The sequence below is a fragment of the Dacryopinax primogenitus genome (genome assembly GCF_000292625.1).
Source record: "Dacryopinax primogenitus strain DJM-731 SS1 chromosome Unknown DACRYscaffold_11, whole genome shotgun sequence".
Lineage (NCBI taxonomy): Eukaryota > Fungi > Basidiomycota > Dacrymycetes > Dacrymycetales > Dacrymycetaceae > Dacryopinax > Dacryopinax primogenitus.
In genome coordinates this window covers 668,352-693,651 of record NW_024467208.1, presented here as the reverse complement: position 1 = coordinate 693,651, position 25,300 = coordinate 668,352, and the positions used below count along the sequence as shown (strand labels likewise).

Genomic DNA, 25,300 nt, shown 5'->3' with positions numbered 1-25,300 from the left:
TCCTACACATGGTTCGTACTCCTGTGTCGTCGTTTCTGTCTCGTGTCTCACTGTTCACAGAATGACGATGGAGGTACTTTCGGTACATACAATAACAACGGTATCTCCCCCTTGGAGGTACCGGTAGACGATGTTTCATAACGCTTGCTCTTCCGACGCGTGGCTGTTCGTACCGTCGTACTGCTGCCGGCTTACTCTGTTACATGCCGCCTAGTAACATCTAGCATTTAAGGAGCTTGATTTCCCTCTCAGCACCACAAAGCAGCTGATTCAGTGCCCCCAATGCCATCCAGAATCATTATGATTATACAGATACCATCGTCGACGGCTCCTCAACACCGAGCGCGCACAAGAACGGGATACGTCGGGCATATCGAGGTCTGTTCCAGTGTCGGCAAAGCGAGGCTCATTTTGACAGAAACAACGCTTGGTACCTCTTCCAGGGCCTGCGACTCCACTGCGTTTTTCTTCCCCTTATCCCCATTGTCTGCTCGCATCTTCATCCTCTCACGCCTGAACTTCCATCTCCTCATCAGATCGTAGAATCGACTCCATCCGTGATTATAGCGCTTCATTACAAAACGACTTGTAGCTGGGTTGCCCGCCACTCCTCTGCGTTCGTGTTCCTGAAGCAGCTTCAGTGCTTTCTGCAACAGATCGAAAGCGCCATTGTCGTCTTTGTCATGCATCGCGTAGCGTGCTTGAACCAGAAGTGTCCAATAATCCTCGACGCTTTCACCCCAGCGTTTCTTGTAGGCGCTGACCGCTTTTCGCGCCATCCGGTTGCGATTCCGCACGCCACGAATGTATTTGAGGAGCAGGTAAATGGTAAATGGAGTCGGGCGGATGTTCTGGTTCAGCTCAAGCAAGGATTCCAGGCGTTTCCAGGCGTCCCAATATTGGACGACTCCAGACGGCTTGCTGGGCGCTCGAAGATGCAAGTGGATCAGTCCCAGAGCCTGCCCCAGTTGCACCTGGCTTGGCGCAGTAGGCAATTTCCGTATGGAGGATTTAGTCATTTCGAGGGCCGCATCTGGATTAGTGACCAGCAGCGATCGTATAATTTTGTACCTCGCGGGGTAAGGAAGACAGAGAGCCTGCTCATGGGTGACCAAAACATTTGCGTTACTAAGCAACCGGAGTTTCTCTTCAGTATCTTTGGTCGTTGCTACTGGATTTCGTGGACGATGGATCACTTGACCAGGGAGAAGCGTGAGCATCGTGTCGAAATCAGCCACCTGACTGGCTAATATCGTCTCTATCGTGTCCCATTTCTTCGTCGCGACATTGAGCCGAACAAACTCCACCCAAGTGGCACTATCCCATGGGATATGGCAACTTCGCATTTCAAAAAAGCTCTTCTGGGCTTCGGAGAAGAATCGTTCGCGGATACAGACAGAGATGACGTAGTTAAACGAAGTTGTCGATCGAACTGCGCCTAACGACCTGTGAAATTCGACGACGGCCTTCACACTTGGGCGTCGGTAGGGTTTGGAAAATTCCAGCAATTGTCTGAAGGCTGCTTGACAGGTGCTGGGTCGATTGAACAGAGATGAAGGGGGAAATTGGACAGCTTTATGTTGTGGACTGCCGAAAGCAATCGTGAAAGCAGTTCTTCGGCGAGAAGTGACAGAATGAACACTTTTACGAAACTTGTTCGTTCGGGGGGAAAAACGAGCAACTCGATCATCTTCCAAGGCTCGCGACAGCGTATGCAGCTGACGTCCTCTACCAAACAAACGGAAGAATCGTTTCCACTTGTAGGACGTGCCTATCCCAACGCGGGATCGTGTGGGGGCTATGAACATTGAGTGTGAGCCGGCGGATGATTGATAAAATACGCACTTGACGGCATGGACGGTCCAGAGGCAGGTGGTTCCATAGATGCTGCGTCAAGGGGGGAAACCGGCACAGCTGGCCCCATGATCCCTGCCTGCTCTTTCACTTTCGTTTGTGCTTCTTCCAGCATCTGCTTTACTCGTTCCTGTCGTAGGATCCGTAGTCGCTCCCGCAGATACTTTTCCAAAGCCACGACACCTAGGCTCCTCCGCGACATGCTTTGACGGATGATGAGACGCAGAGCTTTGTAGTCAATCTCTGCATCAGTCGGAATAGGTCCCAAAGGTATGCCGGCAGCCTTTCGTTCGCGAATAACGGTGTTGACTGTTTTCCTGAGGCGTTTCCACATAGAAGTTTGAACCGGAGACAAAGACAAAAGGGGGTCTATGTCTAGAGAAGACAGGGATTTGGCAGCGATCATTACAGATGCCACGGTGACTTCAGCCTTGAGCGGCACTATTGGAGCTGGTTTTGGCCTTGGCTGTGAAAATCGTATGCGCTTTTGTTGGTGCGCACTGTCCATGATGCTTTGTAGGGTTTCTAGACGCGGACTGAGAAGGTCGGTCCGGATGCCGAGATGAGTCGAAGAGGAATACGAATGTTTCGGAGGTGAGGGTAGAAACATATCGCTCGATTCTCCCATCGTATTTTTCTTTCGTTTCCTTCGGGTCCACGCGAAGTCATCGTTCAGCATATCATGCCTCTCTTCGACCATCACCCCGAATCTATCCAGCTTCATTCTTTCCCATGGTCGGGCCACATTTCTTTGGGGTGGAAGAACGGTCTGTTGGTTGGACCTGAATTCAGCAGGGGTAGATGCTGTGGAACTTAAGGAAGAAGTCGAGGGTTGATAGTTAGATTTCCCCTTCTTACGAAACGAAGATTCATTCTGACATCAACATAAGTTGAAGTTAACGGTAAACATATAATCATGCGCACCCAGACACCCCTGCCCGTAGAAAGCAACCTCAGTGCGCCAGAAGGGTAGAGGAATGTGAGCAGCGGCATCACCGTGGTGGTATCATTGCAGTGCAGGAGTGTGGACGCCGCCAGACGGCGCATATCGCCGCCTTAAAAGAAGACGCCTCACAGTAGCAGATATGATAGAAAAGTGTTTGTATGTATGTATGTTGATGAGTTGAAGTGAGTGACGGTCGCAAGAGTCACACAAACGTACTGAAAGTAGACAGCCGAAAATGTGCTTCCGTCCTAGGGTTTGCACCTTTTCAGCGCCTACCGCTCACTACCTTCACCCCATTCTTCATCAAGTATGGCACCCTCCAGAGCTGTTCCTGCGAAACGCAAGGCGAAAGGAGAGGAAGTGACGGAAGTAGAGGAGAAAGAGAATATTCAGATGAGCGAAGGGGAAGAGGGAGACGAGAGCGGGTCACAGCCCGAAGCGTCAGGCTCGGACAGTGAGGGTGAGGGAACGGAGGAGGAGATTGATAGGGCAAAAGCAGCGAAGAGTAAGAAAACGAAGAGTATGTTGTCGTTCAATCAATTTTAATTATGTTTCCTAATGAATATGCAGAGCGGAAGTTGCGAGCAACATCTCCGTCAACATTTGGTGTCGCCCTGTCATCGTTGCTTGAGGCACCTGCTCCGACAGGAAGTGCGGACCTTCTCACTCTAAAGCCTTCAGTGAAACATGCCATGAAGGAAGAAAAACTAGAGAAACGTGCAAGAGAGATTCTCAAAGGGCAGAGAAAAGAAAAGGAAGCAATTGGGCATGTCACGGACGTCATCGGCGGCTGGGGGAACGAAGGCGAGCGTGCGCTCAGAAAGGTCGCCCAGCGGGGTGTTGTCAAGCTGTTCAATGCTATCCAGGCGAGCCAAAATCTCTCAGCTGCTCAACAAGAGGCGAAAGAGGCACAAAAAGGTAGCGGCCAGCCTAGGTTGCCTGCACCAAGTGTGGATGGATTTGTCAATCAGGGCAAGAAGAAGAAGCAGGGCGCCGATAATATTGTTGGGAGGGCCAAGGAAGGTGAGCAAGACCTTTAACAAGTTTAACAAGTTTGATTTTATGCTCACCTTGAATTCAGTTGATTTGTCAAAGGAAGGCTTCTTGGCTATGATTAGAGGAGATGCGTGAAGGCTCAATACTGTATCCGGGGCGGGTTGGGGCTCTTCCATTGTAATTTACTCATACGCACTCATATCCTGGTTGCTTGGATTACATTATGCAATTAGTGTAATATGTGGTCATTGTGCATCAGTAGATACGTCTGAGAGCCTTGCTCAGCTCCAACAGGATCTTGCGACCCAGCTCTGAAGTCTGCACGTTCATGTACTCTCCAACCTTCTGGTCCACGAAGGACACCGGGAATTCTGTTGATGATTGTAATGCACCAGGGCTGGACTCTTTTATGAACCAAAGCGATAGATATTCAGCAATCTCAAGGCGCAGGAATTCTTGTCCTTCTGGCGTGCTCCATGGCGGGGAAGACTGAGGTTCATGGTCAGAAGGACGCCGAGAGAACATAAAAGGCAACGTACGTGATCGGCATAGATAGCCTCGAGGAGGTCAAATAGCGTTCGCCAGTCGACTTGGACATCGACGAACATTTTGCATGCCCATGCCGATGGAATCGAGGCGGTATCCTTGTTTTCGTATTGGTATCGTAGCAGTTCATCAAGTAGCAGATCCAAGGGGAATGCAACATTAGACGGGTATAGTCGCTGGCCATACCGCACAACGGAATCGGCAATATAATCGTGGGCCGCTCTGCCCTGAGATGCAGCAGTCTCTTTCGCTGCAAGGGCGTTATCAGTTTCAAACTCGCAGGTTCAGCTGTAATATATTACCTGTCTCAAAGATCCTCCGCCATGTTCCCATAACAAGATTAAGATCGGAATGGTTTGAAACATGAAGAATGAGAAGCTTGATGAAGTCCATATCGTATGGCATTGCAAATTGCTGCCATAGATCGGTAATGGTCCATAGCTGAGACCCTAGCTTCTTCAGGGCATCGAGAGAAGCCGTGTCTCTCCCGAGCTGTTGTTGCAATCGAGAGTAGGTCTCAGCTTGCAACTGAGCGACTTCCAGCCGTTCTTCAAGATCCGTCAGGAATTCGACGGGGCTTTGATCTCCTACGGGTGCCGGGGCAGACAACGACTTGGCATTGCTCACCGCTCGAGAGAGATACGATATCCGCTGCTCCAGGGTGAGGGAGTCACTTGGGGCAAAGTCAGCTGTGCTTTCATACCATCCCGCATGGACTTACTCTGTGCTGTAAGCCATCTCGTTGAGGATATATGCGGCTTCGGTGGATCGGTTGTTGCGGACGTAGAATTGCCATAAGAGCTCGTGCTTCCATAGCAGAGGTGGAGGTTGCGTGAGGAAAATTTCGATGAAAGGTGTGTGCAACTAAGGACAAGTTTAGCGAGATGTGAGGCGAACCACAGGTTAAAACGCACCTCGAGCAATCGCGTCTCCTGCCCATTATCTACAAACCACTGATACAAGCTATAGTGGAAGATCTCGTCCTCCGACTGGAGCGCAAGCGCATAAGCAGCATTGCGAAGCCGGTCCGCATCTGCAACCGCAGGGTCAGCAGCCTGCTGTACCCGGTCGTCGAACATCTTCAGGCTGTCCAAAGCGCATTTATATGCCGCTTCCCTCTGTGCATAGCGATACGAGCGGGGATCATTCTGCGGCTTGCCAGCTGCGAAGTAAGCGGCGCCTTCCGAGAAGGCATCCCATTCTCTCGCACAGACAAGAGGAAGTCCGATCGCACCCTGAGGGAATCCGAGGTCGCAGTATTCTTTGCAGTATTCGGTAAGCTTCTCTGGTGTGAGTGCACGAGCCGCCTGGGAGAACAGCCGCAGGGACTCTTGCAGGTGGGTGATGCGTTGAGCCGTAAGCTCTTGCCGTGCTAGGCGAATGCTTTCATAGCCCTCGAGAACTTGTCAGTTTCTAACACTCGGACCACTCAGCCGACATACCTTGTATACGACGACCTGCTCTGGGCTGCAGAACGATCCGCACTTTTTGTGGAGCACGTCGCTGACCGCATCCACACTCCGTTGCTGGGAGATCTGATGATTGATAATCGCATTGACCAGCGCGCGAGCCGCTTCCGTCCCCTGTTCCGTAACCAGCAGCTCCTCGTAGCTCATCTTGGGGAGCAAATCGCGCACTCGCTGATCACATTGGAGCATAACATCATGTAGCCCAAAGTCGATCATGAGCATGACGAAGGCGATAGCCTCAATAGTGCGAGAAACCAACGCTTTGAGCGATCTGCACGCCGCGAGCTCTCGTTCACGGGCGACATCGTCTGCCGGCCCGTCGGAAGTAAAGATCTCGAATAAGCCCATCTCGCGGTCCATGAAGAGGTTGAGGTTTGTCAGTTCTGTCTGAACTTGGGAGAGCGTGCTCATCGTCACATTTGTCTGGAATTTGCCTGCAACGCTGTTCCCACAACGCTTATCAGCGCCATTCTGACTCATGAGCATAAAAAGACTCACACAGCAGCAACTTTCTCTTTCCAAAGCGGCCTCATCAGCCTACTAACATAGATGGTCAACCCCTGGTACTTCCCGCTAAACAACATCGTCCCCTCATCCTGTGTGGTCCCCATCCTGAGCCTAATCGGATGTCCGCCCCATCGCTGGAACAGCCTCCCAGCAAGGAGCTCCACGCCCTGCCCCTGCATCTGCGGCTCGAAGGACATGGAGTACCTGCTCAAGGTGCTCACTTGCCCCGCATTAGTAGGCACGTTAGGCGGCGTCCAGTCCCGGAGGGTGAGCGTGTTCCCGCAAGCTAGAGCAAGGGCCATGGCGCAGCTCTGGTCTTTTCCAAAAACATCATGGAATTGCTGAACATCATCTTCGCTCCCCGACCGGCTGGATCGTTCTACCAGAGCGCGAAGGACGTCCACCGGTCTTCGGTGCTGGAGCACATACGCCGCCGCGGTGGTGAGCACGACATACTGCTGTGCAGGGGCGGTGAACATGCTCAGCATCTCGCTGGTTACGCTGGCGCTGTCTGGAGCGTAGAGGATGAATGCGGGCGTAGACAGGGGGGCAATACCGTGCGTGAGCCCGTCGAGCGGGAGGACGGTCCACGATTCTGTGAGAGGTGGGCGCTGAGCGGGTGAGAGAGTACTGTACAGCCCCGAACCGCCAGACATCGGGTTAGGGTCAGCATTGTACCTGAAGAGCCGGCCAAGATCGGGCGAGCAGGCGAGAACAACGGCTTTGGAGAAGGCTGATGCGCCTGTTTTGGGCAGCGCTTGACCGATCAGGAAGTCGGAGGAACAGAGAGTAGCGCTGTTCACTTGATTGAAGGAGAATGTGTACCCTTGGGGTTGTTGTGGCTGCGTTGGTCTTTGACGGCCGTACCATGTCGGGTCTGTGCGCGGGACAACAGCGTCATATGGTATTGCAGGTGGAGAGCGGATGAACATAAGGTCCAGGGCTGCGGGTGCACCGTTTGGCGTCGGGTAAGGCGGGCTGCTGATGACATACAAGTTCCGGCGGAAGAAGGTGAAGTACAGACGCAGCCCAGCGGTGGTTACGGCGATCAGGTGGATGTACTTGCTTTCCTGAGGCAGAGTAGGTACAAGAGAGGCGATATGGAAGGATTGCTTATTGGGCAGCCCGGGGTTGGAGGGGGACTGCGTCAGTGCGGTGGTATAAATGTTCTTGGCTGTGAAGGGCGCGCTGAAGTGCAGGCTTGCTTCCTGATTCGCGGGGGTGGGCGTGCCGAGATAGTAGACGGAGATGTCTTCTTGGTTTGTGAGCGCATATAAGACGTTCCGCTTTGGGTCCACAGCAAGCAGGCGGACGAGGTCTGCTCCACGGGGTCAGTATGTCTACTAGAATGATGGACGGCACGAACCGTGCTTCGGGCCTCCTAGCAGGAACGCGGGATAAAGCGACGTTCCCATAGGCACGCTTCGATTCAAGAGCTCATACCTCGCTCCTCGCGTAACGAAAGGTATGACCCCCCAGCTCTCTGTCCTCCTATACACCAGCTCGTACACACACCCGTCCCTCGCACCGCACATGAAGATCCTCCCGTCGTCTGTTCCGCACACGCTTGTCATCTCCCCGTAAGAGGTGGTGTCGACGGATAGATCGCTGTCGTAGATCTCCCAGGGCTGGGATTGAGCGCCACTAGTGAGGTTGGACGGGAGAGTGGATTGATGAAGTGCGTGGAAGATGATACGTGCGGAGGTTACGACCAGGAGGACCCAGGAGACAGTGGCTTGGTAAACATCTGGGGTGACAGACAGTCAGAGGATACTCATAGCGGTACGGGAAACGCACTTCGTCGGGGTTTTACGAGGGCAACAGAGGTGACTGGATATTCCATATCGGCCAGTACGGTTAAGTTGTTAGGCGCTCTGAATAGAGTGAACAGCATGCCTCGATAACATGGAGCGAGACAAACGGTAACAAGTAGTCCCATAATACGACTCTGCTGCCACTTGCCCACCACGCAAGGTTCATCTGGGGTAATAGCCCCATCCGGTAGGAGACACCATCCTCTATAACCGGGTAAGTGATAAGCTAACGCAAAAAGAAAGCTGCGCACGGAAACCAGCGTCTATATCCGGTGGCGGCCTGATTTCGTGTTTAACAAAATATGGGAGCCAGGACTCGTTCCTCAGCGTCGTATACTCCGCGGGCGCATCTATACCGCATAAGCACCGCCTTCCCTTTATACGGATCTCACTCACTACTTAACACTGAATACAAATCAGCCTGCGTGTCCTGCACATCCTTTGCGAGCGCGCTGTTGACTGTCTGCCTTGTACCTTCCACAGCACGCAGAGCGCTCGACTCGCCCTGACTGGGTATCGTCTTGGGAACAGGGCGTTGGTTAGGTACCGACAGGACTGAGCTAGTGAACACAGAGGCCATTTGCCTTGCTCGACAGCGAGTCCCAGAAAGTGATGAGGGTCGAGTGCGTATTCAACACCGGGTGGCAAGGTACGCGGAGTGGCGGAGGAAAAGCGCGTGTGTGGACCCCGTGAGTGGTGTTCTGGGGTCCTTAGAGGGTCTATTTCTATGAGGTCACAAGTAATTGGACCGTTACTCCTCCTTGCTCGTGTGAACTCGGCCATACGACCGAAGAGGGTCAGTAACCAACCGGTCGCACCCCACATAGCTTCGAGCACTATAAATGGCGCCTGAAACATGTTTGCTGGAGGGGGGACATTGCCTCAATTTATAGATCGGTAAGCTTCAGGTTGACGGCACCCATCACCGCTAACCAATACTCAGGTCATATAAATAACCTTCAATATCCTGACAGCTAGCATCCCACTCTACCCCCTCACATCATCTTGAACATACACAATGTGCCGCTGGTTCGCCTACATTAGCAACACAGAGCCTTGCGTACGTCCTCCTTCTCCCTCCCGGTCCCAACTGACCCTTCCCAGTTGCTGGAAGACATCCTCATACGTCCCCAGCACGCTCTCACAAAGCAGGTGAACGATCACTACCTCCCTCACCTCTTCCACCACATGCCCGGCGAAACGCAAAAACAAGAGCAAGCCGAGATCAAGCTCCGCAACATCCTCCACAACACCGATGGTACTGGTGTTGGCTTCTACTCCTGGGTCAGGGACGAATACGGCGAAGCTGAAGGCGCGAGACCAATGATATACAAGACGATCCAACCTCCTGGGAACGACGCGAACTTCCAGTCTCTTTGCGCGAACACCTCTGCGCTCTGCGTCCTCGCCCATATCAGGATGGCGACGAGCGCGGTACACATGTACAACAACCACCCTTTTGCGTTCGGGCGCCATCTTTTCATGCATAACGGCACAGTTGCAAATTTCACCGATATACGTCGGGAGATGACTGCTCTCATGAGCCCCAAGGCGCACGCCGCAGTGCAGGGAAGTACGGACAGCGAGCATGTCGCTGCGCTGTACATGACCTACCTGGGCGAGGACTGGGAGCGCAAGTACCCTCTGCAGGAGATGAAACGCGCGCTGGATCGGGCGATCGGCACTGTCCTCCTCCTGCAGAAACAGCTCGGCCCTGAGAAGGCGCAAGCAAATTCGCTCAACCTGTGCACGACGGATGGGGACCAGCTCGTCGCTGTCCGCTTCAGGAACCACGAGGTCGAGCAGCCTCCCAGTCTGTACTACTCCACCCAAGCCGGCGCAACCTTGAACCGAAAATACCCTGATCATCCGAACGGCGAAGCAGCGCTCTTGAATGCCGATGTCGAGAACGGGATCCCTGCGGGGAGGAAGACGGAAGAGCATGGGAAGCATGTGATCGTCGCTAGCGAGCCGACCACGTATAGGCAGCAGGACTGGAAATTAATCGGCAAGAATATGGCGGTGATGGTGGATGAGGATATGAACGTTACGGTCGAGCCGGTGGTGCTGTAATTTGAGCTATGACTGGTGTGATCTGGATTGAAATTTGAAAGCCGAATAAAATTGTTGTTACTATATCGTCTGCGATGTGAACAGGTTTACTGGCACTAAACACGCAATAACTTCGGTTGAGGTGGAGCAGGTTGAAAAGTAGATCTAGGATGTGGACGGTACTTATGCAGAGTGTACCCGGCGAGCGGCCTGATCTCTTGAGACATATATAGGCTCGACATGCCAACTGCTTTCGGAATCCAGCGAAATCAGGCGAGGGGAAATGCAGACACCAGACTATGGGACGCAGGTGTCATCTACCGCTCCTAATCTCGTGCCTCTTCAACACTAGTACTCATCAATATTTTCCTGCTTCATTTCCCCCCCAATTTCTTGGACGCGTCCAGCCTCACGTGCAGTCATGCCCCGACGCGACTGACATTGTCCGTTACCAAAGAACAATGTGCAATATCAACTGGACGTGGATGACACCCTCGAACGACGGGGCAAAAGCGTGCGCCCTTCCGCAAGGTTGCCAATCTCACGGATGGGAAAGTAGCAGATCGACACCGCGACCAATAAGTTAAGAGATCCATTTCTTACTGAGAAGTTATTTGAGGAGTACTTAAAAGAGCGAATTGAGAAAGGGGTAGTGTGCCCCCTTAGCGCAGTGGATTTGCCACCCTCTGCGGATGGGAGGACAGCTCGGAGCCGCGAGCAGAAGTCATTAGATCCATTCTTTTTTGCGTCAGAGCTTTTATGGCGAAAGCGTGGATTCTGGCTGTGAACACTTTGGGCTCTATTTCTTCTGCAACAATGCCACTTCGCGCCATCTGTTATTTCTTGACCATCATTCTCCTTTGTCTATTTATCGGACAAATAAAATTAATTTATCTGTCCATGTATGACGTTCACCTCAAGGCGAGCCGAGCACACCGCAGCACCCACGCACTCAACACATGGTCCCAGACAGCGAACAGTCATCGCCCAGTACAAAGATATACAACTAGTCACACTGCCTTTCCCTTTTTTTGGTCTATTTTGGATATGTCTTATGTCAAGTTGCCTTTCTGGAAACGACCCCGCAGTCCGAGAGAGGAATATCCTACACCGCATTCTGCAGTGCGGAGGAAGGGAAGTGTTGCTCGGATCTGCGGTATACCTATCTCAGGCAATATCCAATGTTTATTACAATACTATCTACCGGTGTTTAGCAGCAGTGTGATAAAGTGAATTTTGTTGAATAGCTTGTGGCATTCAGCCGAATGCGATGAGCTCTTCACAGATGGGGACTTTGTCGACGCGTCCCCTATGCGTGTCTGCCCCTTCACCATCCTGAGATACCACCGCCATCACGACGTATATACAGCGCTCTATGCTCATCCTAGTTATCCATCTCGCATAATACCCTGTCGACGACGAGCAACATAATACCGCAAACGGACACCGACCTTCCTTACGTACCTGTCGCCATCAGCACTGTAGGAGCAGCATCCCAACCATGTCTGTATCTTCCATCATTTCCGTCTCGCCATCCGTGTCGTCCTTGAGATTCGAGCCTGATCTCGCACCTTTGCAGCCCAAGCCTGTGGACTTATTACCGCTTCTTGGTGATCCCGATCACCTCAGCGTCTCTCAGAAACGAGCACTTGCCAGCCACGCACTCCGGCATGCCCTGCTGTTCGCAGACATCGCACTGCTCATATTCCTCCTTAATGACCCGACTGCCAAGCCTTCGCTGGACCTGACTATAGCGGATGAAGATGGAAGAGGGGTTCTGACGATCGCTATGATGGGGTTTGGGACGGAGGATGCGGAGAGGGAGATGGACAGAGAGGAATGTTGTAGGATGCTGCTCGTTGCTGGGGCGAGCATCGAGAAGGGTGACAACGGTATGTTGTCCATCAACTGCTTGTTTCGTTCCATTTATTCAACCACTTTGTAGCTGGATGGACACCGTTTCATTATGCTGCATTGATGGCACCCCCAACGCTCATCACTTACATGCTTCAACACTGCACATCCCATGGTCTGCGCACAGAAGATCTCCTAAACGCACGCACAAACCGCAATGGCCTGACACCATTAGACGTCATCTCCGCTCACACCCCCTTACCCGGGCGGGAAGGCATCATACTCATGTTAGAAGATGCTATGGGCGTGGGAGCGATGAAAGAGCGGATGAAACGCGAGCAGCGGGAGGCCGAAAGACGCCGTTCAGAGGAGAAGAAGGAGTGGCTCGAGGAGCGGCGGAAATGCCTGATGACCTGGGGTCTGGGAGGCTGGGGGGAGGATGACGAAGAGGACGAATTGGATGGCGACGAGGATATGATGATGTGGGACTCAGACTCGGACGAGGAAGACGTTCTCTCCCCGCCTTCGTCATGGGAGAGCATGCTTGCTTTCTCCCTTCCCTCGCTGCAAGGGTTCCTGATGCATCTCATCGATCAACAGAAGCCTACTCTCAACCCCGTATCAAGGAGGTCCCTGCCGGCGCATGTGCTCTGGCTCTGTGGCCGATTCGCGATCGCCCAGGCAGACGAAGATTGGTTTGACGAGGTACTGCTAGGAGGACTGAGCAGGATTGAGGATATCATTTTGGTACGCGGCTCATTGTATAGAGTTAATTTAAAGTTGACGGCTCATCCCTCTGTAGAACACCAACGATGTCCCGATCCTTGCCTTTTGGGCGTTCAACGTCACCCTGCTCATGTATCTACTTCGGACCGACAAGCTCGTCTCCGGTTGGGCAGATGACTTCGAGCACGTTGGAGTCGCGCTAGAGTTACTCGATTACATCTACAGTACGTTGCCGCTTCGTTGTATGCATATTTTTCCTGACGGCCCTCTAGACGGCATCGTCAGATCGGTCGAACATCGAATGGCACCCCTAATCGATTCGACAATGTTGGATTTCACGCCTCTCGGTCCGGACCAAGGGTTTGATCTTCCTCAATACGAAGGCGAATGGACCTTCCTGAAAGGGGTGCGGGACACCCTCCGACTGAAGAAACCGGCATCAGCAAACAACTCCCCTTCCTCCAAGCCCGGTACACCGAAACAAGCCGTCCCACCACCTTTACCACCTAAAGATCCGCCTCGTCCGCCCCCCAAATCCTCATCAATAACGGACATTGCCGCCCAAGCAGGGGGCAACATTGCTCGTGCCAGCGCCGAGCCCAAGGTTTTCGCCGAGCTCCGAAAAGCCGTATCTCATTCCCGACCACGGACACCACCTGGACCGGGAAACTTCTCCCCTTCTTCAAAAGACGAGCCGGATATCGATTCCCCGCGAACGCTCATAACGTTGTTTTCCTCCCTGCTCCGCGTACTCCGATTGTACGGTCTCAACCCTGCATACATTATCCAGATCTTCTCCCAGATCTTCGTCTGGATGCACGCGGACATGTTCAACAAAGTCATCTCGCGAAGCAAGTATTTGTGTCGCAGTCGCGCTCTCCAGATTCGGATGAATATTAGCACTCTCGAGGACTGGACAAGTAGAGAGGGACTCCCAAGAAGTCTCGTATCGAAGCACTTTGAGCCGCTCTCCCAGCTCCTTCAATGGCTCCAATGCTGTAGTCAGATCGACCAGTTCTCGGACCTGATTGCCACTGTCCAAACCTTGCGCAGGATCAACCCGCTCCAGATGCGCAAGGCCGTGCGGGACTATCGGTACGAGGTGGGCGAGAGCCACATGAACGAGGAGTGTAATCAGTACCTGCAACAGATGCAGCGGGACTGGGAAAGGCGCCGGCTCAGGATCGGCGTGGAGAGTATGCGCAAGGATATGGAGGCACGGGAGAGGGAACGATCAGATGGAGGTAGCAGCGAGGCTGGGTTCATTCCCGGGCTAGTGGAAACCGGCCAATTTTCTGCGACGGACGAGCAGGCCGAGATGCGCCGTGCGCAAGAAGCGATCGATGCCCTTTTTGATGGGGAGACGACAATGGCCGATTGGGTGCCGCCTCAAGCACCTATGGCTGTTGGCGAACTGCAGAACGCGACCTACATACTGCATGTTTTCTGGCCTACGGGGGTGAGGCACCTTATGGCAGAGCCTGGGGATTCCTGGAATCCGAGCTTCACTTCCCCCACTTCGGCGTTTCTTACCGTCCCGGGGCGACCGACGAGCGCAGCATCAATGGCTAGTATCGTCTCTACCCGCTCGTCAAAACAGATGGAATGGAAGCGGCGTTCCGCGAGGGCATTGCGGGACACCTGGACTCTCTTACCACAGTGGATCGATGCTCTCTCCCCTGGTGTATTCTGGGAAGACTACAGGGGGAACAAGTACGTCAAGGCTGCCGCGTTGGATAGTGAGGAAGAGGAGGAGAACGAGGTTGAGCAGGTGGAGTTCGACTTGCTTCAGGAGAGGGACAGCACGTTGGCGGATTTGAATAAGGGGTTGAGGCTGCATACACTCCGCGAAGGGCTGCCGGAGGAGGATGATGAAGAGGAAGCGGTGCCAGAGATGCTGCAGGGGAAGACAAGAAGCTCTGGAGAATCGTCACTTCTCACACCTCAACCTTCGGACCCGCCCTCCATTCCTCCAGTCATTGAGCCACCGCCGGGAGAAGACGCCTTCCACACTCCGCCTGCTTCACCTCTCCCCGAAGAACCGGAGGAAGACAAAGTGGAGTTACTGAGGACGACCAGCGTACATTCCAAGGTTACTATACGAAGAAAACTGAGAAGGAAGAGAAGGGACGGGAGCGATATTACCGTTAAGCCGGACAGGAAGACCAGTGGGACGTTTGGAGGATGAGTTGTTGCATCTGCCTTTCTATTCGATTTGTGGGACTGATTCCCTTTGGTATATCATACATAATCCATTAAACACGAAAGGCAAACACCTAAGGGAAAAACCCCTACATTCGCCTCATCGGGAACGACCCGCCCCAATGAGGGAGATGCCTCCGGGGAAACTCGCTTCCGGCACATGAGTGGTTGATGGTGACATCACTTGCTGAAACTGCGCTCCACACTTTAAGCTCTTTATGTTCTTCGTCCTCTTGAGAAGGGCCGTGTAGCGGGAAGGTGGCATGCTGATGTCTAACTATTGATGGACTTAGCCGTGGGCTTCGTCGTCTGGCTCAGCTTGGGCAGATGGCCATGCAGCTGGGCTGACCGGGAGGTTTTTCCCTGGCAGCCGCCGATCTCAGTGGATCAAACTCTGACACCTGTACTCAGGCACCTCCTGTACTAAGGAATACTGGTTGGTGGCTATGAACCGCTCTTAGGGGGCGCGGGACTTGATCTCCAGAGAAGGAATGGAAGCAACCGATGGGAGATGGCCTCATGAGGACGCAAGCAATGACGCACGGGCACGCAAGGCGTGTGATGCTCCTGAATTTGTCAGGGTATGGCACGGGTAGGTGGGGCCTGGAACTGCTGGCGAGTGTGAATGGGGGGCTTAGATGAGGAGCCGCGGAGTGCTGGAGTGGCTCTGGAGGGCCGGTTCACTCTCTGCCACCTCCCCTCTGCTCCCTTCACCAGGAGCTCCGTGCCAGAAGGCCTCTTCCGACATTTTATTGGGAGACGCCTTGGAGCAAGGCTGGTTGACGCGCAAAAGGTGTCATTGGCGCTCATTCGCTCATCCTCGATTGCCCCACGAATTTCGCCAACGACGAGTGGCATCCGATTACCCCATTGGGGCCCTTCACCGTGCCAACCCTTTCGATACTCTTATCATTTTGCACTCACCTCTCCATTATTCTCTGGAATATTCGAGCCCTTCAGTCCAACCCTGCCTTAGTACGATGACTTCCTACGCCGCGACCCGCTCAACCGGCCACCCACACCAGCCGAACCACATCCACTCCGAACCAGAGGACACATCTTTCTACCACGACGAATATTCCCCTGAACCTGAGCCAGAGCTCGACGAAGAACAGGAAGCGTTGAAACGGTACTCGAGAGAGCTGGTGCAGTACCTTATTGGGAAGTATTTGGAGGCGAAGGAAGGGGAGAGAATAGCACGCGAGGCAAGGGCTCGGGATGCAAGAGGAAGGGAGGGGAGGAGGGAGGGTAGGAACTAGCTGGGCTGCCGGCTCAGCTGGGTAAGCCGGACGGTGCGCAGGTGGTTGATGCTCACCTCTCCTAGGCTTAGTTCCGCCCACACTCATGCAATCCCATACCAACTACGACATGCACTTTCCGGTGGCACAAGCCTCAGCGTCAGGTATGGCATTTTGTTTTGTTTTTCTATCGGTACAAAGGCACGCAAAACGAGATAGCGGGTTCTGCTAGTAAATACGCTGTGGGACTAGGCCGGGGGTCATATCTCATTTCGCACTAGCATGCTGTATCCGTAAGGTCCAATGTTGAATGAACTGTTACCCATATACATAGAGTGAGCTCGGATGGCTCTGGAGGGGCTCTTGACTTCGAGACTGTTGGTGTGCAAATATTCACCAACATCAGCCTGTCTGGGGCCCTCGATCCATTGGGACATAGATTCGAAACTAACTACAAGATATTTCCTGCGATTTAATCCGCCATCTGAACTCGCGGGGGTCAGTAAAGGGTGACATCTGCATGGACATCAGATGTACCGGGTTGGCTATGTGGAAGGTCCGCTGACCAGCTTCTTGCACAGGACAAAGAGCGGAGTGTTCTGCAAAGAACATATTATCTTTAGGTTTCCCTTTTGTTCCATGAGTTTTCTGATTATATCTCCCTCCGTGGATCGAGGGTGGCCAGACACAAGCGGCGTTCTCCGGCAGGTTCTGTACGAGCACTACAGCAGGCTACTGAAAGAGTGAAACATCTAATCGGAATGCGTGATACGTATTTGCGAGAACCGAGAAGTTCTAGAAGTATAAGTAGAGAGAAGCAGCTTCGGGGTTGTGGTAGTACATACAAAAGCAGCCAAAAAAAACATCGAGACCCTTTCGTTGCTGAAATTTCGCATTATCATCATTCCCACTGCTTCATATCTTGTATCTTCCCTCCCAGCCCATCTCGAGCATCAGAGCAGCAGAATGCGACCAACTATACCCCACCTTGCGCAGTCGCTCACTTCCCGGCCACTGAATCCTCAAACAGCAAAGTCCAGCGCTTCTCAGCTCGCTCTAATCCCGTACGTCCCCTCCTGGTTCCTCGGCCTACTTTGACCTCGAATGCCGGGATGCTAACCGGGTGATAGGCTATACAGAGCCCTTCTGCGAGCTCACAGGTCGTTACCGAAGGATATGCGAGGTCTTGGAGACTCTTATGTCAAGTCCGGTTCGTCCTCAGTGCTCGCCAGCGCTCTGTTGGTCGCTCACCTCCTCCCAGAATTTCGCCTACACAAAGACACCACCAACCCCCTTCACATCCTTGGTTTCCAGACCCAATGGATGTCTTACCTGCGCACTATCCAGGCCCAGGCGAAGGAGGAGGGTGGTGTGAGGGGGGAGAAGCTGGGAGGAGTATTGGGGAAGATGAGCGGGGAACAGGTGGGGCAGATTTGGGAGGTGAGGAGAGTGGTGGAGGAGGTTTGGAGTGTCGGAGAGAAGAACGGGGAGCAGGGCGGTGGGAAAGAGGGACAGGGGAAGGAGTAGGTCGACTACGTGAGGCTGCAAGGACAAAGGACGCAACACCAAACGGTTCGAATTGCATTTGTATTATTACAGCATACATCCCTCTTCCTTCTTATCCACCACGAGCAACTAGGACCAAACCCCGGCTGCGATTAAACCACCCCATCCGCCCTCCATCTTTCCCAACAAGACCACCGGCGTGTCTCCCTCTGCACCATCAAGCTGCAGAGTGAAGGATACAGGCTCTTGCAACTGTGCAAGCCCTTCCAACAAGGGCTTGGACACGGGAGCGGGGATAGTTTCCCAAGGCAGGGGAAGTGAAGGAGGACGGGGAGTGAGCTCCGCTCCAGACCAGACGGTCAGCTGGAGCTGCTTGACTAACTCTTGCCCTATTTCCTGAGCTCCGAGCGTAGTGGAATCGGGGCTGGGAATCCAGAGGCCTATATCGCCGTACTCATCTGATTCGCTTCCTCCTCCGGCTAGAACGCTGCCTATGATCGCTTGGGATGCTACTTTCTGTGCGGCGAGTACGAGCCCTCGAAGCTGAGTAGCGGCAGCTGGAGGAGGAAGTGAAGCTGGAGGATGGAGGGTGAGAGTCTCGGGAGAGAAACTTGATGCGAGCGAGGTCGAAGAGGAGGGGTAGAGTAGGTTACTGTGGAAAGGATGTTAGTGGTATTGGGAGGCGATGAGGAGACGTACAGAGTTGCGAGCATTGGAGGTGCGTCTTGCGGTGTTTGTGTGTGCAACTGGAGGGATTGGAGGGTGAGGGACATGGTGAGGTGGTGGTTGTAGTTCAAGTTGTAATGTTATAGTCAAAGTCGTTGTTGAAGTCTAGTCACCGTCGTGATTATAGCTGTCGTTGTCGTCGTCGTCGTTGAACAAGATGACGGGATACTCGGAGGTGCTAGTGCATCATTACCTCATTGTGATTATCAGCCCCACCCGCCGCCACAAAGGGTCGAATGCTCAACGGCCAAGACGGCGTGGACGCACAAATAGACGATGAGCAACTAGTACTTTGCTTGACTGTCACCGTCTACTAGTCAGAGTACAAGCACTAGTCGCACCGCTCCTCTGATTATCCCCGGTCTGAGCGCGTCAACATAAAATAAGCGCCCTTCCATCTCTCCTCCCTCCCACCACCTACCATGCCCCCAGCCAAACGTCCTCCTCCTCTATGGCCTCAATACCTCTGCACACTCACATTAGCCGTCACGCTCCTTACAGGCGTTCTGAGGCTTGGGCTTATTGGTTCGTCCCATCTATCGGACTGGGTGTCGTGTGGCTGATCCTGGGTGTGTATGAGTAGATTGGGCCGACAGAGATCATTGTCATTCGCTTGTTACAAAAGGAAGATGGTTAGACTCTGGGTTCAAGAACTGGCAGCCGGAGGGTACGTCCTCCCCTCCCCTCCCTCCCTTGCCTGCAGCTCACGTCACGGAACGCAGGCTGCATGCTCAACACCTACATCCCAGCCACCCTCTCCCCCTGCCTCAAAAACCGGCGCGTCGTCTTCTTAGGCGACAGCACGGTCCGCCAACTCTTCTTCACCTTTGCGCACCTCGCCGACCCGTTATTACCCTCAACACATCCGAGCGATGGGGGGAAACATACCGATTATTCCCTCGTTTCGAGCGCTATGAGCCTCAGTGTGGAGTTTGTCTGGGATCCCTATCTCAATTCGAGCAGGACGAAGGAGGTGCTTACCACTCCTTCACGCGGGAAGCCCCCTGCGCTGTTGGTCCTCGGCAGCGGATTATGGTACCTCCGCAACCCGACGAGCGGCGGGCTCCCAGCATGGGAAAAGATGCTCGACAACACTTTCTCCCTGCTCCATTCCGCCCAGGGAGTTGCAGACGAACTCTTCTTCCTCCCCGTTGAGACCCCGGTATATTCCAAGCTCAACCCAGAACGAAGACGCACTATCCGGCCCTCGGACGTAGCAGCGATGAACTCTGACCTGAGGCAGCGCGTCCGAGCCCCCAGCAGCTGGACATGGTCCTCACGCTCTGGTGCCCCAGAGTTAAAGGAAGAACATGGCGACCTCCCAGCCGGGGAAGTTGTTCTTCCGCAAGTATTCAACGACATGCTCGACCCGGCGCAGACCGAAGACGGCCTGCATTTCGCCCAGCAGGTCTTGGTTACCCAGATCCAGGTCCTCCTAAATAGGAGGTGTAACAGGCTTCTGAAGCAAAAGTTTCCCTGGGATAGGACTTGCTGCAGGCCGTATCCCTTGCCTGGGTTCGTACAGGGCCTGATGATCTTCTGCGTGGCTGGGTGGGGCCTGCTTGCACGACTCTGGATCTCAAAAAGGGGTACGTCCTCCAATTACCAGAGAGGAAATTGTTGACCGCAGCACAGAGCGGCCCCTGCTGAGAAGCTTCTTCCCCTCCGGCGACGCACAGCATCAACTCTCCATCTTCGGGCTCTCCGTCCTCCTCTGCTATCTCGCGGACCGGACTCCTCTCTGGGACAAAGAGCAGAAGCAGTTTGACACTGTCTGGTTCTTTGGGCTGCTTTTGTTGGGATTGGGTGCCGGGGTGGGGACGCTCAAGTGGGGGGAGAAGGATGCCGGGTTCTTGAATCGTGACCAGACGGATGAATGGAAGGGCTGGATGCAGAGTGCGCCTCTCCCCTTTTTCTGAGAAAATGCTGACCCTTTCTCTAGTCATCATCCTCGTGTACCATTACTACGGCGGCTCTCAAATCTCAGGAATTTACAACCCCGTACGCGTGCTCGTCGCCGCCTACCTATTCATGACCGGCTACGGGCACTTCCACTTCTACTACCGCAAGGCCGACTACTCCTTCACGCGCATCGCACAGGTTCTTGTCAGGCTCAACATGCTCACCGTCGCCTTGGCGTACGTGATGAACACGGACTACCTCTTCTACTACTTCGCTCCGCTCGTGTCGTTTTGGTTCCTTGTTATCTACTTTACGATGCTCGTGGGGGCGAAGTACAACGACCGGCTGCTCTTCCTCCTCCCCAAGATGGCAGCATCAGCAGCACTGGTCGCGCTCAGTATGTATAACGCCTGGGTGAACGAGGCGCTCTTTGCCCTCCTTCGAAAGGTTTTCCGCCTGCCATGGAACGCGAGAGAGTGGACTTTCCGCGTCTCGCTCGACCTATGGATCGTTTGGCTCGGAGCGCTGACCGCGCTCTGCACACTCAAGTTCACCCAACACCGGCTAGCCGAACACACATTCTTCCCCATCGCGAAGCGCTTCGCTGCCGTCCTTTCACTCGCTACGCTTGCCTGGTTCTTCTGGTTCGAACTGACAAGGGAGACCAAGCTCGTGTACAACGCCTACCACCCCTACGTCTCCTTCCTCCCCATAACGGCCTTTGTCCTCCTGCGCAACCTCACTCCCTCACTACGTTCCTCCCACTCCCGGCTATTCGCATTCATCGGCAAGATATCTCTCGAAACCTTTATTCTGCAGTATCATCTCCTTCTGGCGGGTGACACGAAGGGACTGCTGATCGTGCTACCCCACAGCTGGAGGTGGGCGAATCTGGTACTCGTGAGTCTCGGGTTTGGATGGTTGAGCTGGAGAGTAGCAGGCGCGACGGGGGTGTTGACGGCCTGGGTGCTGGGAAAGGACAAGGAGAAGGGATTGCCGACGCAGCGTCTTGGGCCGGGGGTGGGGGAGGTGGGCAACCCGAGAGTAGCGCAAGGGGAGAGGGCGAATGGGGTGGTCAGGGAGGAGGAGATCCCGTTGTCCGCTGTGAGCGAGGGCAAGCTGGAGGTGGAAGGACAGGTGGAGAATGGGGTGACGAGTCCGAATCTGCACGCCCATCCACACCCGCATCCGCACGAACACACACACACGCACGGCCATCCGCCTCCTCCGTCGCCTGTGTCTGGGCAGACAGTGCACCCGCTGATCAAGGCGTTCAAAGACGACTTGAGGTTTCGAATTGGGGGGATCTTGTTGGTCTTGTGGGGGTTTAACTTGATTTGGCCGGTGGAGTGAGTGCGATGGGCGAAAGGAGGTTAGGTTTGGGCAACCGAGGGCGGAACGAGGTCGGTGAGGAGTGAAAAAAGCGAAAACGGTACGAAGGACTATGCCATACAACGCAGTTTCAGGCATGGACGTGTTGCGGACATTACACATGAGTGTGGATGACTAGTGTACAGTTTCCCTACAAAAGGCCTATAGAGTCCTGAGGTTGGAATACTCATAGGTTTTAGCCTCAGGTCTCTTAGGCGGTAGGCCAACAGGTTCGCCCTCTTAGCTCAGTGGTAGAGCGTTTGTCTTGTACGGAATGTGATTGGTCACGCGTAGTTGCAACAAAAGGTCACAGGATCGACTCCTGTAGTGGGCAGAGTGCCTTTTTGTCTCTTTAGTATATGAGAAGCGCTCCGTAATGCACCAAACTTCACCAAATGAAGTCAGCCAAAAGTATTCCGAGAGCCTTGACACGGGAATTTTGTTTCCACCCCTTACAGCCACATATAACACAGTCTTGAACCAGGGACCAGAAAAGTCACGGCACATGTCTTTCATCTCCCCTCTGTTTCTCTTGACCAACCATAGTCAATGACAGCGAGAAAAGAAGTTACAGTAGGAGAGATCTGTCATTTCCCAAGGTGCAACACTCTGATGACTGGGGTATCCAGGGTTGTGACATCTTCATCACTCCCAAGCCCTAGCAAGTGACCCAAGAAAGCAAATAATGCACAACTCATTCCACCAGCAGCTTGGGCATCTGAATCATTGAGCACAGGCATGCACCCTTGCAGATGTTCTGGGTTTCCTGGGTTTCCTGTTGGTAACTGGGGGGGCATCCAAGGAAACCTCATCTGAGCTCACTTCTGAGGGAACAAAGGTATCTGCCACATGCCCATCAGATTCCTCTACCTCCTCATTGTTCTTGCCCCTGGCAATCTCATGCCTCTTCATGGAGACCTATAGGTATATTGGCATTCATTCTCATCACAGTGCCTGAGAGGACACTACTTACTGGAGAAGGGAAATCATATTCTGCTGGCTGTTTCTTGCTTGGTGATCTAACCTTCTGAAATATCAGTCTGATGGGTGGTGTGTGAGAACTCACTCAGAAAAGAGGGGAGAGATGGGGAAAGTCAGTAGAACTGTGGGAGTCAGCCTGTAGCTGAGCTATTGAAAGTTGGTACACAATAATCGGAGCTTGGTGTCTGTCTGGTCAAGTCATGATAAGTCAAGTTGAATCCGCTAAGTCAAGTCAAATCTGCCTATCCAGCAAGGGGATAATTGGATCTGTATAAGTCTATCGGAAAGGGGCAGAATAAGCTAGATAGAGGAGTTTCTGGAAACTACTTATACTAGCTACCATAAACTGTACTCTATACTAAACTGGTCTCCAGATACCTCTCTAAGGCAGGCATTGGCATGCCAAATATCTGGATGGGTGGATCCTGTTGTGGGGGAAACCTGCAGTTCTCATGCCAAATATCCAAGTGGTCCCATCCCCTGGGGAATCATAGTAGTCACCATACCAAGTATCCGTGGTGGGCCAAGGCTTGTTGCTGGGGTGCATTGTCCATGTAGTGAGGGTCCATAGTACCCTGCAACAGTCTCTAAGGGCCTGAAAATAGCCATGGGAATATTGGCCTGACACACCCCACCAGAGTGGGGTTGTTCACTGGTCTCACAAAGAGCAGTGATGAGGATGATTTCATTGCAATGGGTTGCTGAACTTGCAGGTCAAGTAGATACTCCCAACAACTTTGCTCTCCTCAATCATGCTGTGGAAACTTTACAGCATAGATTGCTGCATGCCATGTGTGATGGGCTTCTATGTCCTTCTCAGCTAAATCTGTGTGCTCAGGAAAACCCTATCTTTCCTCATGAGCATAGTGATTGATGGACATCTACTGAAGCACTTTTGCACTTGGGAAAGATATCCTGGTGGACAATGAAGATTATCTGGAAGAGTGAGCACTCCAAAATTGACCAGGCTTGTAAGGCTGCTGATATCAAGTGCAATGCATGCAAGCAGAGACAGGTGACTGAGTTGTACACCATATTGTATGCCCAGTATCTCATCACTGTCTGAGCATAGTGGTGTGCCATACTCAAAAGGCCTGTGACAAAGTTTGCATGGGAGCAGAACATGGATGCTGAGGCATTGCAGTTGCTGTTCCACAAATCCTGGATGGGTGCTGAGATATCTTGTGATGAGGATGGGGAAGTGAGCACCAAATAGTTGGAGAGAATTGCCAGAGCAATAGGACTTTTGGAGGCAGCTGCATGCAAGAAACAAATCGAATTCTGGGAGATCAAGAGGCCAATATGGATGGCTGTTGGTGTGAGTGGCTACAGCCCCATCAGCTCCCACTCTCCAAGTTCTGGCAGTGGTGCAACTCATTGCTTTTGGACCATGCAGGCAAGAAAGGCAACGCCACTCAAGTAGATCTGAACAAAATGACAATCACTCTCCCATCAGTGCCCAGTTCATTCTGACCATACATGTTCATGGTGGATCATCAATTCCTTCAAAGGCATGGCAAGAAAAAAAACCGTTCCGACCTCATGATGAGCATCCTGTTGATTTGTCGCCAGAGTTCTGCCACAGCCTGGCAGAGACAAACGGTGGGTTTGTAGATCCGACTTGCTGTCTGAGCGAGGCTCCATAGGCATGTACACAGACCAGAACTGATGGTTAGTAGACCCACTTCAACAATGACTTTAACTATAACATTATAACTCGAACTATAACCACGACCTCACCCTGTCCCTCACCCTCCAATCCCTTGGCGGGTGTATCACTCCCTTTCTGTAGACTGCGCATGAATGGTTCATAATGATACGTCTAGTGTCCAGGTATCTGTCTATCTATGGTCTATGAGTCCGCCGAGCTCCCGATGAAGATCGTCTCTATCATATCAATGTCAGAACAGTCCGCACCAGCGTCTTCTTCTCTCCGGTTTTGTATCTCCTTCCTCTCCCACGAGTCTTCCATCCTGGTCACCCCTGACAACTTTCAGGAATACGCTCTCGAGCCCAAGTCGCTCGACGGTGTGCTCCAGCCCTTCCGCACCTGTATCATGTCTAGCCTCCACCTCCGCCAAGCGCTCGAACAGATCTGCCAGCGTCCTATCTTCGAGCGCAATTTCGAACCGTGTCGAGACGTCCTCCGCTTGCTTTGCGTCTGGGAAAGCGGCTGCGATTAGCTGTCGAGCGCGCATTTGCTGCTCTGCTGTTCGCGCTGAGAGATGCACTTCGTACACTGCGTAGCGTGCACACAGCGCGGGGACTGTGTCGATAGCTGTTGTGGTGTAAGACAGGGCAACGAGTTCGGCACAAAAGAGCATACCAAGCATCTTCGAAGCTATGATCCCGACCCTGTTCGCCAAAGCTGATGCCTCCTCCATCGAATCTACGACAACCGAGTCAATGGCTGATGTGTGGAAAGTGTGCGTTCTCGCTTACGGGTAGTAAGGACGACTGCTTTGCCGGCTGTAGCTCGGCGTAGGGTATGCCACATCTGGCGCTTCGTAGCCGCATCGACACCAGCGCTCCATTCATCGATCAACACCACTTTCGGATTACCGATCAGGGAGATGGCTAGTGAAAGCTTCCTCTGCGGAGCACCTCAGC

At 53.2% G+C, this 25,300-nt stretch overlaps 9 protein-coding genes and 1 non-coding gene across 10 annotated transcripts; 6 read left to right on the top strand and 4 right to left on the bottom strand.

The window, feature by feature from the left end:
• Positions 1 to 332: 332 nt before the first annotated feature.
• On the bottom strand, positions 333 to 2,362 carry DACRYDRAFT_108418 (uncharacterized protein; the record flags this gene model as incomplete). The annotated part of the gene is made up of 2 exons (XM_040768647.1): positions 333 to 1,798; positions 1,846 to 2,362. 2 exons carry the CDS (start codon positions 2,360 to 2,362, stop codon positions 333 to 335), a joined length of 1,983 nt encoding a protein of 660 aa, XP_040627985.1.
• A 753-nt stretch (positions 2,363 to 3,115) lies between these two features.
• On the top strand, positions 3,116 to 3,949 carry DACRYDRAFT_67869 (uncharacterized protein). The gene is made up of 3 exons (XM_040775862.1): positions 3,116 to 3,320; positions 3,371 to 3,823; positions 3,882 to 3,949. The coding sequence occupies exons 1-3, from the start codon at positions 3,194 to 3,196 to the stop codon at positions 3,929 to 3,931; spliced, it is 630 nt and encodes a 209-aa protein (XP_040627984.1). The 5' UTR covers positions 3,116 to 3,193; the 3' UTR covers positions 3,932 to 3,949.
• Positions 3,950 to 4,010: 61 nt separating this feature from the next.
• On the bottom strand, positions 4,011 to 8,748 carry DACRYDRAFT_100593 (nucleoporin-domain-containing protein). The gene is made up of 12 exons (XM_040767469.1): positions 8,529 to 8,748; positions 8,384 to 8,482; positions 8,240 to 8,336; positions 8,116 to 8,192; positions 7,685 to 8,065; positions 6,310 to 7,636; positions 5,785 to 6,253; positions 5,257 to 5,736; positions 5,064 to 5,206; positions 4,645 to 5,015; positions 4,336 to 4,592; positions 4,011 to 4,285 (listed from the first exon to the last, which is right to left on the bottom strand). Exons 1-12 carry the CDS (start codon positions 8,710 to 8,712, stop codon positions 4,052 to 4,054), a joined length of 4,119 nt encoding a protein of 1,372 aa, XP_040627983.1. The 5' UTR covers positions 8,713 to 8,748; the 3' UTR covers positions 4,011 to 4,051.
• A 168-nt stretch (positions 8,749 to 8,916) lies between these two features.
• DACRYDRAFT_67863 (N-terminal nucleophile aminohydrolase) lies at positions 8,917 to 10,242 on the top strand. The gene is made up of 3 exons (XM_040775861.1): positions 8,917 to 9,029; positions 9,076 to 9,192; positions 9,237 to 10,242. The coding sequence occupies exons 2-3, from the start codon at positions 9,151 to 9,153 to the stop codon at positions 10,203 to 10,205; spliced, it is 1,011 nt and encodes a 336-aa protein (XP_040627982.1). The 5' UTR covers positions 8,917 to 9,029; positions 9,076 to 9,150; the 3' UTR covers positions 10,206 to 10,242.
• Positions 10,243 to 11,540: 1,298 nt separating this feature from the next.
• DACRYDRAFT_116901 (DIL-domain-containing protein) lies at positions 11,541 to 14,952 on the top strand (the record flags this gene model as incomplete). The annotated part of the gene is made up of 4 exons (XM_040770282.1): positions 11,541 to 12,076; positions 12,130 to 12,785; positions 12,841 to 12,988; positions 13,037 to 14,952. Exons 1-4 carry the CDS (start codon positions 11,686 to 11,688, stop codon positions 14,950 to 14,952), a joined length of 3,111 nt encoding a protein of 1,036 aa, XP_040627981.1. The 5' UTR covers positions 11,541 to 11,685.
• A 994-nt stretch (positions 14,953 to 15,946) lies between these two features.
• Positions 15,947 to 17,731, top strand: DACRYDRAFT_108413 (ACN9-domain-containing protein; the record flags this gene model as incomplete). Its single annotated transcript, XM_040768646.1, has 5 exons — positions 15,947 to 16,214; positions 16,291 to 16,368; positions 17,235 to 17,268; positions 17,335 to 17,414; positions 17,466 to 17,731. The coding sequence occupies 5 exons, from the start codon at positions 15,947 to 15,949 to the stop codon at positions 17,729 to 17,731; spliced, it is 726 nt and encodes a 241-aa protein (XP_040627980.1).
• A 57-nt stretch (positions 17,732 to 17,788) lies between these two features.
• Positions 17,789 to 18,483, bottom strand: DACRYDRAFT_116899 (uncharacterized protein; the record flags this gene model as incomplete). The annotated part of the gene is made up of 2 exons (XM_040770281.1): positions 17,789 to 18,362; positions 18,410 to 18,483. 2 exons carry the CDS (start codon positions 18,481 to 18,483, stop codon positions 17,840 to 17,842), a joined length of 597 nt encoding a protein of 198 aa, XP_040627979.1. The 3' UTR covers positions 17,789 to 17,839.
• Positions 18,484 to 18,858: 375 nt separating this feature from the next.
• DACRYDRAFT_80550 (Cas1p-domain-containing protein) lies at positions 18,859 to 21,867 on the top strand (the record flags this gene model as incomplete). The annotated part of the gene is made up of 5 exons (XM_040776452.1): positions 18,859 to 18,961; positions 19,020 to 19,103; positions 19,159 to 20,025; positions 20,072 to 20,332; positions 20,379 to 21,867. 5 exons carry the CDS (start codon positions 18,859 to 18,861, stop codon positions 21,689 to 21,691), a joined length of 2,628 nt encoding a protein of 875 aa, XP_040627978.1. The 3' UTR covers positions 21,692 to 21,867.
• Positions 21,868 to 21,943: 76 nt separating this feature from the next.
• DACRYDRAFT_t42 lies at positions 21,944 to 22,043 on the top strand. The gene has a single exon. It is a non-coding gene; the product is annotated as a tRNA-Thr (tRNA).
• A 2,548-nt stretch (positions 22,044 to 24,591) lies between these two features.
• Positions 24,592 to 25,292, bottom strand: DACRYDRAFT_108410 (uncharacterized protein; the record flags this gene model as incomplete). The annotated part of the gene is made up of 3 exons (XM_040768645.1): positions 24,592 to 24,968; positions 25,017 to 25,079; positions 25,133 to 25,292. Coding segments are annotated over 3 exons (600 nt in total), but the record flags the coding sequence as incomplete, so codon positions are not given.
• Between the last annotated feature and the right edge of the window lie 8 nt (positions 25,293 to 25,300).

Bases quoted from the DNA above. Each gene is read 5' to 3' on its own strand.
- DACRYDRAFT_67863 (XM_040775861.1), top strand. From the start codon at position 9,151: ATGTGCCGCTGGTTCGCCTACATTAGCAACACAGAGCCTTGC. The intron at 9,193-9,236 runs GTACGTCCTCCT...GACCCTTCCCAG, and splicing joins TTAGCAACACAGAGCCTTGC to TTGCTGGAAGACATCCTCAT.
- DACRYDRAFT_67869 (XM_040775862.1), top strand. From the start codon at position 3,194: ATGAGCGAAGGGGAAGAGGGAGACGAGAGCGGGTCACAGCCCGAAGCG. The intron at 3,321-3,370 runs GTATGTTGTCGT...ATGAATATGCAG, and splicing joins GAAGAGTAAGAAAACGAAGA to AGCGGAAGTTGCGAGCAACA. The intron at 3,824-3,881 runs GTGAGCAAGACC...CCTTGAATTCAG, and splicing joins TGTTGGGAGGGCCAAGGAAG to TTGATTTGTCAAAGGAAGGC.
- DACRYDRAFT_100593 (XM_040767469.1), bottom strand. From the start codon at position 8,712: ATGGCCTCTGTGTTCACTAGCTCAGTCCTGTCGGTACCTAACCAACGC. The intron at 8,193-8,239 runs GTTTGTCTCGCT...CACTCTATTCAG, and splicing joins TTATGGGACTACTTGTTACC to AGCGCCTAACAACTTAACCG. The intron at 4,593-4,644 runs GTAATATATTAC...ACGCCCTTGCAG, and splicing joins GCGGAGGATCTTTGAGACAG to CGAAAGAGACTGCTGCATCT.